At 42.2% G+C, this 18,601-nt stretch overlaps 1 protein-coding gene across 2 annotated transcripts; it reads right to left on the reverse strand.

Annotated features, from left to right (window-relative positions):
- Positions 1-987: 987 nt before the first annotated feature.
- Positions 988-18,601, reverse strand: LOC121297213 (RING finger protein 44-like). 2 transcript variants are annotated; one of them, XM_041223359.1, is made up of 11 exons: positions 18,486-18,601; positions 9,236-9,429; positions 7,656-7,878; positions 7,282-7,401; positions 5,283-5,456; positions 4,283-4,444; positions 3,919-4,034; positions 3,644-3,731; positions 2,982-3,103; positions 2,557-2,656; positions 988-2,360 (listed from the first exon to the last, which is right to left on the reverse strand). In XM_041223359.1, the coding sequence occupies exons 2-11, from the start codon at positions 9,340-9,342 to the stop codon at positions 2,298-2,300; spliced, it is 1,275 nt and encodes a 424-aa protein (XP_041079293.1). In that variant the 5' UTR covers positions 9,343-9,429; positions 18,486-18,601; the 3' UTR covers positions 988-2,297. The 2 variants fall into 2 exon arrangements, with proteins under 2 accessions (XP_041079293.1, XP_041079292.1); XM_041223358.1 differs by lacking the exon at positions 18,486-18,601 and adding an exon at positions 12,434-12,897.

The raw sequence follows: 18,601 nt of genomic DNA on the forward strand, positions 1-18,601 counted from the left end.
TGAATGGAAATTGAACTGGTTGCATTAAAAACCCCACATTACAGCCTGCAGAAAACAAAAATACATATATATATATATATATATATATATATATATATATATATATATATATATATATATATATATATATATTTTTTTTTTTTCTTTTCAAAAAGAAAGGTATCTTCCCCTTCACGGTAACATTTTGATTTCAAATTTGTTTTTGTTTCCTTTGATTTTTCTTAAATTGGAAAGCCCCTGAGTGAAATCTGTCACAATTCACAACATATTCAAATAAGAAAGGTTTCTATGTACACATATACCGGTAGTTAGCTCTGTGTATATAGAGCCATATTCCACGTGGTGGGATATATTCTATTCCAAATGGCTTTTGATAACAGTTACGATTAGGGGCACTGCCTGGGCAAGCCTTTGCCAGCGAGTCGAACCCCAGCTGAAGGGGTGAAAGCCTCCACTGTTTGTGTAAAGACTAGTTGGCAGTAAATGCTAACTGGGGCAGTGCTACAGCGGGTATTCCCTATTCGCAAAGTACTCTCAAAGCCAGCTAATATATCCTGAACCACCAGAGCATTGTGTTTAAGATCCGATGAAGAGGGGCCGAGAGGGGAAAAGTCAAGTGCATTAATCAGCAGAGCCAGCGAGCTCCAGCATGATCACTAATATTAGCACTGTGAACTCACCCTATTAACTGTCACCAGTAATGAACCCAGGTTATGAAGCTTGCTTAAACATTCTTCTGTCTTCAAAACAAGACAATACAAGTGAAACATGTCTTGCTATGTAATACTCTTCAAGCTGTCTTTTAAAAATTCTGCACCTTGTACAGCAGATCCAACCGGGATTTCGAAAACAGAACAGCCAACCTCATGGTATTGTTTCCACCTTATCCTTCCCAGAACCCTTCACTTTTCCAGAAGATAAAAGCAAGAAATAAAACCCTTTAAACAACTGAACACATCCATACAAAAACAACAAGAAGAAAGGTGGTAGAGAAAGAATCGTTAGATCTTTAAAACTTCAGTGATACTTGTTTGTGCTTCTCAAGGTATTGAAAGGCAAAGCTGAAAATAAAAAGAGAAGTGTATTGAATATTTGGCTCACAAACAAGAAAAGCAGGCCTACCCCAAGTCGGGAAGAAATGTCCCATTGATCTGCACTCTCTGCAGGGTGCCATGCAGCCCCCTTCTTCAAGACTACTGGAAGTTGTCAATCACAAAACAGATCCAACAGATTTCTACAGGGACGGGCAGAATGCAGACCAACGCCATGCTCTCAGTAACCCTAATAATCCACTTGATTAAGAAGTACTTGATCACCATTTACATATTGCTCGGCTAAGTCTACAGTCCATGCAATTCCCAGCATGCCTTGATTCCATCCACAGTACAAAGCGTTGCAGCTGGATGGCTGTATACTGCTGTGGTGGGGTGAGTATCCAGGGCTGTTTGTACTGTTCAGTAGAGCCCAGCAATGCCGCGTGTAAAACAGCAGCTTGTCCCGTGCCTTTCTTTTGCCAGCTCGATCAGTCTGGAAACATGCCCCCTGCTGGATAGCAGTGGCGTTTGTTCCATAACCCGCATTGTTTCAGGGCTTCTTTGTTTGAAGTTTTCAGAACTGCAAGGCAGTTTCATTACAAGCACACCTTACCTTCAGGCCTTAAAAGATACTGCACCTTTTACCACTGCAATTCGTACTTTTTACGAAAGCATTCAGCAATTCATTAAAAAACCGAAATTAAAATACATTATTGCGTAACATACATTATTAACAACAAGTCACTTTGCCCATCACCTTTACAAACATGCATCTCAGACAGTGAAGCCTCCCTCCAACGCAGTGGAATGGTCCAGTTTCCTTCCAAAATAACCTTGCTTTCTTAAGTCTGCCGATTGCACGACCATTTCACACACACCCCACTCCCCCACTGTTGCAGTACTTGGAATGATTCTAGCATCAACTAGAAAACCAAATAAAACCAAAAAAGTTAAAACACATGAACAGATATAACATGTTCAATCTTTGGAGTATCAGAAACACAAGGGCGATCGCAAAAAGTACACACAACACAACTCCAGAACTTGGTGGCTATGCGGTTATACTAGGCAGTAGCTTTCATCAAACTCACACGATGCACAGCGGAGGTAAAACAGAGCCCCAAATACGATCTTAGATTGCTTATTGTTCAAGAGGAAAAGGCTTGGGAGAATACAGAGGGGTAGGCGCTAGGTTCCCGTTTCTCCAAGAGAACGGTCTCCATTTATTGTGCTGCTTCTTGTTGGTTAAAACAAAGAAAAGTTTCACTCGGCATCTCTGTGGATTTCTGAAGCATCGGCTCGACAGATTGGACAAGTGCGATTGGTCTGAAAAAAAAGAAAGAAAGAAATATAATGTACAAAAGAATTGATTAAAAACAACTTACTAATATGAACACAACTTGGGCTTTTCCTATCCTAGCCTGACAGCACGCCCAAAACGCAGATGAAAGATTGTTACCATGCTCCAGGACTACAGGACGTGGCAAGGAGGTGTTATATAGAAAACCAATCCAACACTTACCTTTAACCATTTGTCAACACACTTTGCGTGAAACTCGTGGTTGCAAGGCAAGACTCGCAGCAGCTGCCTTGACTCAAAATCGCTAAAGCACACAACACACCTGTGAAGAAAGAAAAAAGAAACTTACAATTTCAAGACTTTTTAGGGGGAAATCTTACAATGCCTATAATCAGTGTCGGGTCAATTCCTGTTTCTCCATTTCCAGTCCCTTTCTAAAATCTATTCTCACTTCCAACTCCTTCGAAGGAACTGGAATTGATATTTTGATTTTAAAAAGGAATTGAATCTCAAAGCCAGGAATTGCCCCTGTCCATAACAGAAATGCACAACCAACCCCAGTATTCTGTGCTCGAGACTAAAGGAGCTATCATTGTTTTACCCAAACAGGCCAGTTAAACACATCCCCTGATGGCAGGGTCTCTTACAGAGTTTGTTCAGACTGGTGGTTCTCCTGGTTGAACCTGTAGGACGGAAGCTGCTCTATATCGGCTTTGGTGAGTCCACGAGGTTTGGCCTCTCCCAGCCTCTCAGCGAGATTCAGCAACGCCTGCAAAGACACCAAAGAATTGGTTTCACAGGAATGTAGTCTTCGCTCCTGGAACCGAAGATGACAATGCAAAACAATTTCCAAATTACTCGGGAATCATCAAGTCATTCTATCACTAATAATTCACGATTGTGTCATTTTATCATGAATGCTCAAATGAAATAATCAATAACGTCATCATTAATTATCTTTTTATTTAATTAGGAAGTAGTCCTGTCAGGACCACACACTCCCAGATACAGATTACTGGACCTCACCCAACTATTGCTTCACGCTAAATAAAAGTGACAGTAACAACATGACAGTGCAGACCTCTGGGTTCAGCAGGATTGGGGACGTTGCAATATTGTGGGTCATTTGAATTAGCAAACACAGGATCCAGTAATGTGGAAGTATCTGATCAGGGACCAGTAAGAAGACCCTTCTAACAGAAGAGACAGTCAACTGTAGACACTTCTAGTCTCTTACAATAATAGACCATATTCAGCCCTTTATCAGAGCAGACTGTACACAATGCACGTGACGCAAGTCAGCTCTGACCTCATAGTTTTCCATCTCCACGTCATCCACATCTAGGTCCAGGCTGATGGCAGGTCCCACTGCAGTCGGAGGCACCGGAAGCATTGAGCTGCAGACACACAAACCAGAGCTGGTCACTTGGCCAGGCACCACCCTGGTGCCAGTTATCATTGGAAATGTCATGCTAGGAGGCCCCAGAAAACAGATACATTCTAACAAAAAGATTTTCCTTTAAAAGCCTGTATGCTGACAATCTCATTTTAATATCAACACCCCCACCTCCTCGATATACTCACAGGAAGTACGGCAGGAAGCTGGGGTAGTAAGGTGGTGGTGGTGGGGGAGGGGGCAGGGGTTGCTGTAGCCGGTACCTCTGCCCGCTCACACGCCTCGGCAGCACGTGAGGATATGGCTGGAGAGAAATTGAAAAATAAAGTCACTGAAACGTACAGGTGTTGGGAACCACAATAAGTCATGGAAGACCTGAGCTGCTTGTTCTGTTCCTCCAATGCCCATCCAAAGACAACAGACCACAGTATGTGTGTGTGTGTGTGTGTGTATATATATATATATAGGAATTGTATTGTCACTTCTACCATGAGCAACAGGCTCTGCAAGTTGTTTTGAAAGTTGATGAACACATTGAGTGCTAACACTCACCACTCCAAAGGGCAGCTCCTGGTGAAGAGGGTCGTGAGGGAGGTACTGGAGGGGCACAGACGGAGGCATTGCTGGTGGGTGGTGGGCAGGGGGGTAGGAGAACCCCCCTACAGGGTGCTGGTCGCCTCTCATCTCCACGTCGTTCTCTACCCTCTGCAAAGGCTGAAGCACAAACAGGAACCTCAAACCCCCAGCATCTCCATTGCTCGGTCCAGAGAGAGACAAGCAGAAACAGGCCTCTTTGCATTTGGAACATTTTGTATAAACCGCTCCTGTTCATTTGAGCCCTTTCTTTTTTTTTTAGAGACTCTGTTTCACATTCAATAATGGTTACAGTACAACCTATCTAAATTTACATGTAAAATAAATAAACGCATAAAATACAGCCAACTTAATTTAGAAGAATCAGCCCTAAAGGATGTCACATTAACACAAAATTGTACAGAATAATATCCAACTTAGTCCCACATGTTCAAGTCAGAGTGCTTGCAAACAAGCTGTCTAAAAGGAAGGCCTAAGTCCCAACTAGGTCAAAAGTTTACTGGGGTTTTCCCACGGCTGTGCCACAGGTTGAGTCAGCTGATATAAATATCTTTGGGGAGTCCCCCTGCCATTGTGACATGCATTTAAAACACATGAGGATTCCTCACTACAGGGCTCTATAGACAGCAACAGCTCTGTCATTTTGCTTTGATCAAGCGATTTTCATCTGCAACAACCTAAACATCTTGATCCAAGCCACTTTGGGATCATTTCCTGAAAACATCCCCTACAACAAGTTGCAGAAAAAGTTGACCAAAAAAGTTGTGTTACTTGCGCTACATGCTGGTTCATACTTCAATCCACTGGCAGACATTAGTGCGATCAGCTAAAGTCAACTCTGGCAACCAGTCACCCCCTTAAACACCAGACTGTTGCACGAGTAGAGATGACAAAATCAGATCTGTACCTCCTGGAGAGAACACCTTGCAGGGAGGGAGGGTGTGTCTGCAGCACTCACCATGCGGGGGTGCTGTGGCTGCAGAGGGACGAACTGGCTCAGGGGAGCGAGGTGAGGCGGTTGGTGTGGCGGCACAGGCGGAGGGGGGTGCAGTATAAAATGTTCGCTGGAGATCAGAGGCGGAAAGGCTTGGTAAGATACTGGCATGTGCTGCATTGTGCAGGCTTGGATCAGCTGAAAACAAAACACAAATACAGAACACATTACAATACAACAGATATACAACGCCGGAGCCCTAATGCAGACTCGTCCTTGTTTAGCAGGTGGAATCAGTTGAGGTGTGGGCGCAGTACATCCACAGCGTTTCTCCAATATCAGGGAAAATCTTCCCAAAGACACCCTGCCAAAGTGGCTCTCATCTTGAGTGATTTGCCTGTCCAATGCATTCTTCCGAGTGCCACTCTCCCAGAAAGGCGAGGATCTGATCTTCCTCCTATTTAATGAGCTAGGAACAAGCTGCCAGGTGATGTTTTGCGTGCATCAATGCACTGCCAAAAGGAAACACTTCTGCGCTTAACTGTCAATGTTACCTTTCATCAGCCAACACACCTACTCTGTGGAAAGCATACATGCCAACATCAAAATCCATCGTCTTCAGGTTACATTTAGAGTATGAACCGAATCACCACAATTGAACAGTGCAGATCATTCTGCCTCCCCTTTCTATTCATATTTACTGGTTCAAAACATTTGAACAATATGGGATAGAAAAACATTTGCGACTGGGGTCTCCAGGAAAGGTCAAATGACAGCAAAACAAACAAGCTGTTAAACACATAACAGCTGTCTTAATAAAAATGAAAACAAAAACACATACTTTCTTAGTTCTCTTTCAGTACATACATATATTATACACACACACATTTATATATATATATATATATATATATATATATATATATATATATATATATATATATATATATATATATATATATAGGTATAAACATATATAATGCACAATACAAGGTGAAGTACAGAACAATACACATGATCTAGCTAACACCCTACCTACACCTGGGTTATTCAAACGGTGAAGCATGTTGTACATGAAACATTTTGAAATGCACAGGACTCGACCATCATATTCCTGTGCATGTTACTGTTGTTGTTTCTAAACTGAGAGGCAGTTGGTTTCCTTTTACTGTAGCTCTGCAAAGTGCTGGCCGTTTTTTATTTTCCTGCTCCTCGTTCATTGCCCTGGTTTTGTCTCTCCTGCTGCAGAGTTCTAAATGCTTAGCTGTGTGCTAATCCAAGTGCAAGCTGGCTCTATCTTTTCTATCAGCTGTCCTTTGTGATTTCCCTTGTGACTTCAAATGAACAGACCCCATTTTAATCATTATGCTACTCTGCTCCTGCGATCTCAAATCATCGCACTGAAAACCAGTAGTCAATATTGTTTGGGAGCAGCTGCTCAATATATAAGCTTGAGCCAACTCGTTTCAGATTAGTTAAACACATCACTAAGCAAGTTAAAGCTTAAAGGTCACGTGGTTTTCGCATTTGTAGAAGTGCAAAGTTTACCTATAATGTTACAAAACTTTAAAACTACCCACTATGCAAGAACCCTACACACCGATTAGTCAGTTAACTTTACAGTACCATTTTCCCTAAATGTTTAGGAAAGTAGGCTTGTGCCATTAGGTTCTTAAGGTTTTAAACACCTTAAAAATTCACTTTAAAGCCAATGATAAAGCTGACCATTTGTCCCTCTGAAAAGTCACATGGTGCAAAACATAGCACTACAAGTTAATACCCCCTTCTTTGGTATTGCATTATTTACTTCAAGCTGACAAAAAAAAAAACAGAATCTAAATCTGTGCTGTTTATTTGTGTCTGTGCATTCCCCTAGCCTTGCTTCAGCCCTGAGCCCTGCTGTTATGAGGGGGTGTGGTGGGAATGGGTTGTACGACATCACCGACACTGCAGCCCTTCCCTTCAAACTCACGAGAGGAGGAAGAAGACAGCAGAGCAGAGAGTGCTGTCCGCTGAACATTACCGAGCATGCTGGGAGCTGCTGAGTGCTGCACCCTGGGATAGGCTGGCCGGCGTGGATTGGGAAACCGTGGGTTGTCACCGTGGTAACCGTGTATGAAATCGGGACTTGCCTCTGATGCATCTGGAAGGGAAATCACACACTGTAAAAACAAACCCAGCACCAGCAGTGCTTACTGTTGATCAGCACACCAGAGAACGTCTGCTCACCTTCTACAGGCAGCGTGCTGTCACTCAGTGAGCCTTCCAGTTTAAACACTGCACTACATCGTGGGGAAGGGTTAACAAAGCACATGCACATTATAGTGATTCAGAAAACCATTAGCATGCGATTGTATTGAAGCCCGTTAGACCAGCCTCCTCCTGGTGCTCCCCTACCTGCTCGTGAAGGTCCAGCATGATGGAGTTCTGCTGAGGCGGGTGGGCGGCAGGGTGCAGTATTCGTGGCGGTACGCTGGTGTGACTGTACGGTCTCGACTCATCTAAAGAGATCTGCTGCTGATGCTGCGCGAACAGGGCGTGCTGGAAAGTCTCATCCTGATGCAAAGAGCTGTGCAACAAGGGTCTGTCTCGCCGCCCCCACTGCCGTCTCACTGGAGGGCTGCGTAGAGAAAAGGAACAGTGGGGAAAACACTTGATGAGCCAAGCTGGTAGAAAAGTGTCTTTCCGAATTCTCCAAGGTGCCCCTGGAGTCTAAGCTCACCAACTGTGTCAGTCTGAGAGCAGTTGCTGTTCTTGTAACACATACTCCGTGCAGTGCAGTGCCCACTGCTTGAAAACCAACTAGACCGCCCCTTTCTGAAGAGCAACCACTCAAGACGAATAAGAAAGAATTTGCTTCACTTAATTGGCAACGGTACAAACTCAAGAGGCTGCAGTATTGCCTAGTTTTGGAATCCAAATCTGAAATATAAGCCTGACGGGCACAGCTGGGTTTTGAGTTCACAAAATTAAACTGGCAAGGGGTCAAAACACTTGTTATATTCCTGTGCCAAGCCAGGACACCCCTCTGCTTCAAAATTAAATACAAAAAAAGAACGGAGGTATCCAGAAACAAGCAATGAACTGCATGAATTAGACCCTGCTTCTGTATCGGTGAGTGACTGCAAGTAGCTGCTAATGTCGTTAGCTTTTGGGCGACAGCCAGTTCTACTTGTGTTGCTCTTCTTGATCAAGTAGAAATGCTGTCACTTTGGGAAACGGATCTCTTCTCTCTCAGTAGGGTTCAAGCTGCCTATTCATAAATCATCAGCTTTAGGCTGCTGCAAATGCTGTTTTTATGTTAAATGTGAAAATTCAATACCATGCTGCTTGGTAAGTAATGGCATGCTGTCTTCATTAGTGGGCACTAAGAAAGATGAGCCTATCATCCAAAATAACTGCTTCTATATGCATGTTTGATAGAAAAATACAATGCTACAAAAAAAAAAGTTATAGGGTTCGCACTGAATAAATATATACATTAGAGGAGAATTCATCACAACGTACAGTACATAGACAACCTATAAGTGCAGAATTATTAAAAAAAAATTTTAACATTAAAAAAGCAACACAAGGTGTTTACGGTCTAAATACTTATAATAATCCTGTTGGGAGACATCGTGACTTCAAACATACCTGTGCATCGTTTTGTATTCACTCAAAAGAATCCGGTTTCATTGTTCACATAAGGGAGAAACATGTTCAGTGAATTTGACCTGACTTCTACAACATTAGCTACAAACTGAAGAGCCTATGCCATGGTTCACTATAGCAGCCGCGTGGGTCCGCAGCCAGCCTAAGGATGTGCCACACAGCAATTTATTTGACATTGCAGCTGTATAGATTTAGTTGGGCTGTAATGATGCATGTTTAGTAATGTTCTGCATTATCCATCAATGCAGCAATGTGAAAAGCAACACTGCACTAATGGTGCTCCAGTTTAATGTGAAGATGCAACAGAGCGAGGGTCTCCTCACCTCCTCCTGAGATGCGCTGGGATATTGCAGGGCTCCCCTGGGAATCTCCTCTGATTGAAGGGGGCAGTGGGCGGCCGCCTATTCACCGCGATTTCCCATGGTCGCATTGGTGACGTCGGGGGGCAAGTCAGGCTCTGCAGCGGGGGTACAGCGTGCTGGAGGCACTTGTGTCTCTGCCTGGGACTGTCTTCACTCTGAAATAAAACAGCGCTCCTTTAAGTCAGTCACGCCAAACCTGTCCTTATTCCCATACGGACCTCATTCCCAAAGCATTTGCACCGGTGTAAAAAAACAACCCAAAAAACTAAAAAAGTGTTTGCGAAAAAAAGTATTAAAAACACCAGTACTTCCCCAGTGCAATGAGTCCTGGGGAACACAGCAAAAGACAACAGCCATAAAATGAAGTCTTGCAGCTCCCTGCAACTGTAACATTTACAGTAGTTCTGAAACGTCTCTCCCGGAAACTACTGTAGACTCAATAAGGTCTCACTTATAAGAAAATTTCAATTTTTTTTTTTTTTTTTGGTCCTCTGATGTGATTTCATTTTGGCACTTCTTTCGAAAAAACTGCAGCTGTGAAAAACATTTGCTTTTAGTCTCCTGCCCTCAAGTCACGTCATGCTGACAATATTATAAATCACTCCGACCTATCTTACAAATCTCAGGAAAAATAAAATATTGGACACAATGCATGCCACACCAGTGGTTTCTATTTTTACATTGCTTATTTCTTGACAGCACTGGTTTAGTCTGCAGAAGACACACAGGCCTGCATTCATACTTCTTTCCAACCTGGTGTTAAACCTTGTAATGTAAGCTTTAATCTTCAAAACAGCGAGGCTGTCATGGCAATAAAAAAAAAAAAAAAAAATACAACGAGAACTACAGTGCCTTCAAGTGAATTACATACCGGTACTGTAGAACTAGCATTTAATATTCACGGAAGCAGAGTCTTACATTTTAGTTTTAGTAGAAAATTGATCTGGAGAGCTCAAAATGCATTTGCCTCCCGTTATTGGAATTAAAAGTGACACAACAGTAAGGCTGTCCTACGGGGTAGGTTTTATGCATCTACAATGGGGTGTCAAAGAATAAAGTACAATATAGTACTCCCATTGCATAGCAGTTCGATCCATTCCTGTTTTACTAGGAGTTTAAAAAGACATACTTGTGCCTGCTACATACACACTGTGGCTAATCATGCTCGTACTAAAACCTGGAATGCGAGAAACTGCTATGCAATAGGAGTCTTGCCTCTATCCCTGCAACTCCATGGGTTGCCCTTTATCTCTCTCCTGGTTTTCAGTGTCACTTCTCAATTCTACTTCCCCGCTAATCAAGGGCACCTCCTGTCAAGCTGTTCATAATGCATAATTAAGAATGTAAACAATAATTAGCCAGCCTCAAAAACAGAATGCACTCCCCTTTGGATTACATATACAGATACAGTAAATACCTGAGGCAGCTGCCAGCACAGTAATGCAGTATAGGGCAATTAATTTCACACTGCACAACATAACATGCACTATCAGTGTCGCCCTATGAGAAGAAGAAGTCCCACATCAAGGGCTGTGTTAGAAACAAAAACAACGACGTGCCCTTCAGAACAAGACAAGGGTAGGGTATCTCCTCAAATGTGCAGTTCCTGTGTAAAGGTGAGCACGGGGTGACAAGGAGCAGGGACCGTCTCTATTTGACTCGATTCTGGTCATCTGTCATTCAGCACCAAAAAGTTAATGATACAGCACAGTTCTAGGACTGCTCTAGTGCTCTAATGATGTAGTGTGTAAAGAAAGACAGGGTTCTCCAGCTGTTTAGTTCCATTTTAAGCAACAGAGTACAAAGTGTTCAGTGTATTTGCAGCGCAGTGAAAAGCAGTCCATCAGTAATGAGTGTTAAGTGATTATGCAACTCATTTACATTGCAAATCTGTAACACTGTAGACAGTTTGCTAAGCATTTCCACAAAACTGGAGGCAGACCTTATATATATATATATATATATAAGCAGATATAATGTAAGCCTAGTTTCATCCTCCGAGTTCCCTACATTAACCAGAAATTATTAGCGTTGGTTCATAAAGGAAATATCGCTATGCAGTTTTTTTTTTTTTTTTATTATTATTATTTTATTTTACTACAATCTCTTTTTCAAGGAAGACTTGGTCAAGAAGTTGACACGTCATACAAAAAAAACAAACAAACAAACAAACAAAAAAAAAAAAAACACAAATTAAAATTCAAACAAGTTCATCAAATTACAGGAAGCAATGTAGAAGCATCGGCCAAAACAAGGCGTGTCTCGGCTACACAGACGTAATGTTGCTTCGTTTTAAATCCTTTAAAAGGGATCAATACAATAAATCTCAGTTGCTGAAGATTATTCCAAAACCATGGATATAAAACGGCACGCATTTATTAAAAATTCAGTGCGATCCCTTGGAACAGTCTGAGATCTAAGATTATAAATATAATTAACAATTTATTAAGACAATTCCGTGTTTGCCAAGGGCAGCCTTATAAACAATGGTGTACAAATGTCTCAATCTTATGCCAGTAACCTTGTTGTTGTATTTCCTAACTACACTGCGCTCAGCCACCAGGCGTGCTGCTGGTAAAATGGGTCTCTGCAGCTTTAAGAAGAGACAGCGCAGACAGCCATGTGCTCACACAGAAACACAGCAACAAAGGAAACCGCCGTTTCCGTGTCTTACAAAAACCCCCTCCGTAACTATTACATCGGGGCCCGATTTAAAAACGGATCCGCTCTTCACAAATGAAATCTGTAAACCGATTTCTAAACAAAACAAAGACAAACCGCCTTCATTTACATCTTGAGCAACATCTGTAAAATAAACAGTTCGGGCTGCTACAAGTGCAAAAGAACCAAAATCCAAGCTGTGTGCATATGTAATATATATATATATATATATATATATATATATATATATATATATATATATATATATATATATATATATACATACACACAGTACGTGGGTGGTTAGTTATATCACAAGGTAACACAAAATCCACAATTCTCATCTTTAACTTCACAATAGGGCTGACAATACGTTATTGAATCTGATGTAAAGCAACAATCGGGAAATTAAATCCTACTAATATGCAGCCGTTAGAAACAAATGAGAAATTAAGGCATTTTCCTTTACATTTAGACATCGGTTCAAAATGTACTTACCAGCGCAGCAAAAAAGTGTTCGATGCAGAGATGCATGTATAATATAACCTGTTCCGAATGACGCCTGCCTGGGTATTTCCCTATCTCGTAGAAGTGATTGCAGTATTTCAAAACACACCACTTCTGCAGATCCTGTCAATATCGTAGCAAGGGCATGTTTTTCTTGTACTGTAGCCCACAATAAACGCTCATGTATTTATCAGCAACACGCATTGATCTTCCTGTTTCTTTGTTTTTTTTTTTTCCCCTAACTTCTATTTTTTCAGCTCGGTGTATTTCGTAACCAGAACTGTTTAAGAGCTACAACAACTACACTTAAAAAAAAAAAAAAGAGTCCCGATTCTGGTGTCAGAGTTTGAATTATTTTTGTAACTGCCTCTTTAAGAACTGCCAGTGCTGGAATCCAACAAACATTATTTGATTCTCGGCACTCTAATCCGCGTGTGCCCGTTTCTCTGAAGCGAGGTAACATGCATGTAGCAATGCGCGTCCACGACGAGGCCACGCCCTTAGTCCCAGTCCCCTACCAGCGCGTCCACAACATCCCACCCTTCCTGACTCAAATACACGCCCCATTTCCAATTCGCCCCGACATTTAAAACCTGAAGAAATCAAAGTGGTTTTGCTTGCCAGAGATAAAGAAAGGGCTTGCATTTATTAAACCAAAACAGTAACTGAAATCTATACACTATCCACAGCGCCCTGACTGACAAACATCAACACAGAGCCCAGTCCTGTACAGCACACACCATCAACAGCACCCTACCTGACACCCATCAACACAGTCAGGCGCTGCTTTTACAGATGGCTCACACAGGCCTCTCAACAGTTCCATACGCTACACCCCGATACAAGTTGTGCCTTTCCTTATCACAGAGTTCCAGGCTGCTATATCATTCTCTAATGATACTGACAGTGTTTCACAATGTTACCTTCCCATCAACACAATTCCGAAATACACAGTGTCTCGTTATAAGCTACTGTACACGGGCCAACAACAAAAAAAAATATATATATATAATGTTGCTTGTGGACCCCAAAATAACTAAATCTTCTATATGGATGGGAATGTTTCTGTGAATCATAAAGAACCCACTGAGCTTGAGAAAGTGGCTGGAAGGTCATTTCGACAACATGTTTTGTAAGAGTTGTAAATGCAATGTCTATTTCCAGTTCACTGGTAGTGCTAACAGCCAGTGTTGTACAAAGGCAGCAGCGATGACAATACAGTGCATTTGTAAAGAACACCCTGAACGCTCTTTTTAACTGTGGCGGTTCAGCAGGACAAACACACAGCTGTGGTCGTCTGTTCTGTTGCACAGATTCACTGCCGTCACAGAATGGCTGACAGGTGTTGCTTCCCCTTTGTCTTCCTGGCGTCTCTCTGTGAAGAGGGCCCGTTTCTACGCAGGCCTCCTGTATGTGACACTCGAGTATGCCCTGGCTGACAGTCTCCAGCACAGTGCTGTATCTTCCCCTGCTGGTTCCCTGCATTCAAAACCAGGCAGTCTTGAGACCAGACAGTCTCGTAACTCAAACAATAGCTGCTTGTTCAGCAATAAAACAATCCAGCTGGAGGTCTGGGCTTCTAATGCCTCATCACCACAGCCCTTGTTTGTAGACCTGGAGGACAGCAATGTTCACTTCTCCATTTAGTACAAGCTAAAACCAATGTATATTTTTATTATTAAGAAACACAGTACTGTAGCATATTTTGTAATGTCATGAAGTATTGGTGATATCTAGTGATACATAGTCTGCTATAATTACCTGTGCAAGTTTATAAAACACTAAGTCGTTACAGTGCTGCATGAAGATTTTGTTTCCAAATGATTTGGTTTTTATTTTTAGAATAGCTGGGAAAGTTTGATATGCCAATAAAGCGACCAGCTTCAGAACAAAGCTAGATTCTGGAATAAGCTGAAACCCCTCATTCTGTAGGGCAGGTAGGGTGGACTTTAGTCTCTGCTACAGGGCAGTCATTCCTTGTCTGGGAGGTTATCTTGTTAAATATGTCCACTTCCAAAGGCTAGATAAAGTGACTTAGGTTTTGAAGACACTTCACAAAGTGTGCTGTACAGCTAGTGTACACCAGATAAAACTATGGGATGCAAGGCAATCTTCCACTATCCCTTATAACAGTGTACCTTAGTAAATGCATAGCAAAATCTAATAAAGCATAGTGAAAGCATGGTAAAGCACAAGCACACACTGTAGAGAACAGCAAGGTATGGCAAACCAGAGTAAACTGAGGTAAATGCATCGCATAACCATGGGAAAACCATGGGAAACCTACAAAAATACTGTGCAAAAATACTATGGTAAACTTTTATAAGGGAAAATGTGAACCCGATCCATGTGTTGAAAAATTTCAAATATTAAGCCTGCTCTCAATGCACAGCAGCTGGCTTTAGTGTACAAAGTGAAGGCTTTCCTTTTATACACTGCACTTCAAGAAGATGAATTGTAATTGAAATTATTATTACACACCCTTACGAATAAATGGTCCTTGTGAGAAGGACAACACCAACCCCCCCCTCCCCCCCCCCCCCCCCCCCCATCTTCATTTCAGATTTCAGAGAGGTCCCGCACGCCCGAGGAACCATCTGCTGAAATACAGAGGACTTGAGCTACACAAGTGCTTCAGTATCTGTCTTCTTCTATCATTTACAGTGTGTACTGCAGCTTATAACATAATGCTCTCAATCATTTCATTATTACTGGGGGAATAATACTCCATTAAAGACAGGGGGATGGTGCCCACCCTAATTGCAAAGCCATTGCTCCTCAACCCTAACCTGAAGAAACCACTCCACTAGTCTCTGTGGCCAATCAGTCCTTGCTATCACCACACAGTAGTCCTGTGCATTCCTGATTTGGGCTCCTGTCCAGGGGTCTGGGAGACTTGGCTGAAGCCCACAAGGATCAGGTTCACCTGGGTCACCCTCTTGCCATGACCCTGTACTGCAGCAACACGAAGGCAAGCCCATCATACAAAGCAGACAATATGGCTCTGTGTCTCAGAACAGCACTGATTTAGAAATAACCCTTCATGAGTAAGGATGAAAACGGTGCACATTTGGTGCTGGAGACTGCACAGTTCAATAAATGCGGCCGGGTTCAGGGAGAGTTCACCACATGATTGGCTTGACTGGTATGTCCGATTCACACCCCTGGTAAAGGAGTCAACCTCCACTATGATTTCCCAGAAACAGCTGGCCTTTTTCAACGTTAAGCAGCAGAGTATTCAGCAATGTCAATGTCAGAGCAATCTCTGCACAAATACTTTACTTCCCAGTCCCCCAGTTGACAGCGACATCTTAAATCCACTCCCAGGCATGTCTGGATTATTACAATCTCACGTTGGAACTCCTAATATCATATGTAATGGTCCAGTCGAGTGACTTAACAGTGTTGGGGGGGATGTTTAGATAGGGCTTTTGAAAACAGTTTTAGCCTTGAGTATATTTTATGTGAACGCCCATCTTTTCACATCCAGACACTTTATTATAATTAAAGAGAGCCTACTGTCAGTTGATCACCTCTAAAACATTTCCCAATTTAAAAAGAAATAAATAATTTCAGACACCTTACTGTGTGAACAATTCAGATAGGAATCATCAATCCTGCCTCTTACACAGGGACTCCATGTACTCTCTGAGACAGTTCAGGCTTTTCAATGTATTCTGGTATATAGTACCTTTCTCAGCAGGACAATACTTACCAGAATGCATTGGGGTTCGAGTTGAAAAGCCTGAACCGTCCCAGTGCACATGGAGTCATGTGGTAACCCAACTCTTACATTAGCTACCAGCTCAAACTACAGTACAGAAAAGTAATTATTAGAACTGTAGTCAATCGCAATTTCTACTGTGTGTGCTAACATACCGGCAGTACATATACAGATATACCAGGCATGTCAGAAAACCTGTGAAGTACAGTGGAGCACGAAAAATAAATATATGTTCAGCTCACCACTGCTTCAAGATGACTAGCAAAACTTGTTCTCTTCAAAGCATCTGCCCTGATGGTGGGATTTGCATGTGCAGCTGCAGCCACTGCTCTGGAGGTAATGAATACAGAGATGGTTGTATGCTTCACAATTCATGCTTTATTTACTCAAGGGCTGGATCCCATCAGCACTTTGTTGCCACACGATTTCGAACGTGGGTCCTGATCTGGAGCGCTCATTACTTGCACACCATGTGTTTACTGGATTTAGTTCTGAAGCTGATTCATGCTGTTCTGTTGCTCCAGGTCTTAGTCTGAACTTGTTAACTACACACAGCGTCTAACTAGGCTCTTATAAAGGCGCGACACAATAGGAGTGCTATTACCATCTGAAAGTCTCTCTTGGACACAGGCACCGTACAGATAACTGCCAGCAAACCAGCTGAACTTGCATGGGATTCACCAGTTGAACAAGACTGAATTAAAGGTGAAACAGATTGCAAGGACCCTTGATTTCAGTCTAAAGGATGCACTTTTGGAAAGTTGAACCCTAACCCTAATCCAGTGCCATTCCACTCTCTGTGACTATCTGATACGCAGTGCTGCAGGAGAGGAAGACTGTACTGGGTAGGCAGACTGACTCACCTTTAGTCAAATGAGTCACTGTTTCTTAAAGAACAGGCTCTGAAACACTGCTTTTATATGTAGCAACGTGTATGGGAGGGAAGAAAAAGCCCAGAGAAATCGCCAAGGCCAGTCTGCACAGTGCACTGTTTCCATGTGCCATGCAGAACCACACTTTAATACTGTCTGTGTCATATTGTTCAAAGTGAGACACATGATATCTATATATCAAATCGAATTGTCTCATCTTTGGAATGGTACTAAAATGGTACACGTAAACAATGCGTTATGTTGATCGACATCAATCTATATTATACAGAAGTTAATAAGTTGCTTCTAGATTTTTAGAGAGCGAGAATGGAATGGAGTAGTATTTTGGAGATACAGTCCTGTGCATGTAAATTATTAGGAGCCGCAACCGACCTTGGCGTGCAGCTTTTAAACCATACCGTGCGTCACAAACTTGGATTAGTATCTTTGAACATATATTATTGTGCCACTTAATGTTCTGTGAATATCCCTGCTGTCACACACACACACCTCCAGGAAGCTGTACACAAGCTCAGGTTTTAAAAAGGGGAATTGAGCTGTACCAACCTCCCTAGACATAGGGTCTGCTGCAGTTTTGAAGATGGATTATATAAGAGTAAAGCGGTTTGCCGCAAGAAAAAAAAAAAAAAAAAAAAAGATAGAACTAATTAAATGTTGCACAAAAAAACGTGATGATAATATTTTTTGTGGAAGATGTACCCGAGAACTACTGATTTTATCACTTGTCAGTCTATTCTAAACAATCAAAAAATATAAAATCAGCGTGCAAAAGGTACAGAAAGCGTGCCCCTAATAGAAATTAACGCAGTGTTTAAAGGAAGTCGAGCATGGCTATTTTTAAACTTAAGTGGGCGTTGCAACCTATATTATTCGGACACAAACAGTACAACAATTAACATCTTTTGCAACGACAATGTACAACTAGATTTCAATGCGAAACAAGTCTAGTCAAGCTCGCGTTTAATATAGAAACGGTCAGCCTAGCGTACGCATGCTCGATTCCTCTTGATCTCCGAGCTGCTTAAATGCTATGCTAATGGTAATACAGCACAACACCTTACAGTACCACAGTCTACACAGCCAGGCCTGTACCTGGGCTGTCCCAATGCAGAAAAGCACCGCAATGTTGCAGCCCCGATGGTAATTCTGGGTTAAATAAAAACGTGAGAGATGCAGCGTTACAGAATGCCCTTAATCTTTACAATTAACACACAGCGATTTCAACCCGAGCACAGCAGTGTGCACTAGCACTAATTTAACGCTGAATGTAAACATTGCAACATGCAAAACTAGGAGGGGCTCCGGGCTGGTAAAAACCAGAAAAGCAATATGCAATCATCTGAAAATCGGATTCCTCGCAAAAACAACGCAGCTAAACCCCCAACCACGTCGAAAGAATAACAACAGAAAAGCTCCGATCGGTTACCTGATTGTTAATTTGCAGGCATTTTATCCCTCGATCAGTCCCATTATAATCCCTTTTCACATCTCTTTCATATTTTCAGTGCATCGCTTCTGTCTTGAGCTGTTCCTGCACAATGG

Source organism: Polyodon spathula, chromosome 22 (genome assembly GCF_017654505.1).
Source record: "Polyodon spathula isolate WHYD16114869_AA chromosome 22, ASM1765450v1, whole genome shotgun sequence".
NCBI classification, from domain to species: Eukaryota; Metazoa; Chordata; class Actinopteri; order Acipenseriformes; family Polyodontidae; genus Polyodon; species Polyodon spathula.

What these genes read in the sequence shown, in the direction of transcription:
- LOC121297213 (XM_041223358.1), bottom strand. Translation starts at nt 12,469, where the DNA reads ATGCATCTCTGCATCGAACACTTTTTTGCTGCGCTG. An exon ending in AGCTTCCTGCCGTACTTCCT is followed by an intron (nt 3,732 to 3,918) that starts GTGAGTATATCG and finishes GTGTGTCTGCAG; the next exon opens with CTCAATGCTTCCGGTGCCTC. An exon ending in TGGAGATGGAAAACTATGAG is followed by an intron (nt 3,104 to 3,643) that starts GTCAGAGCTGAC and finishes GTGTCTTTGCAG; the next exon opens with GCGTTGCTGAATCTCGCTGA.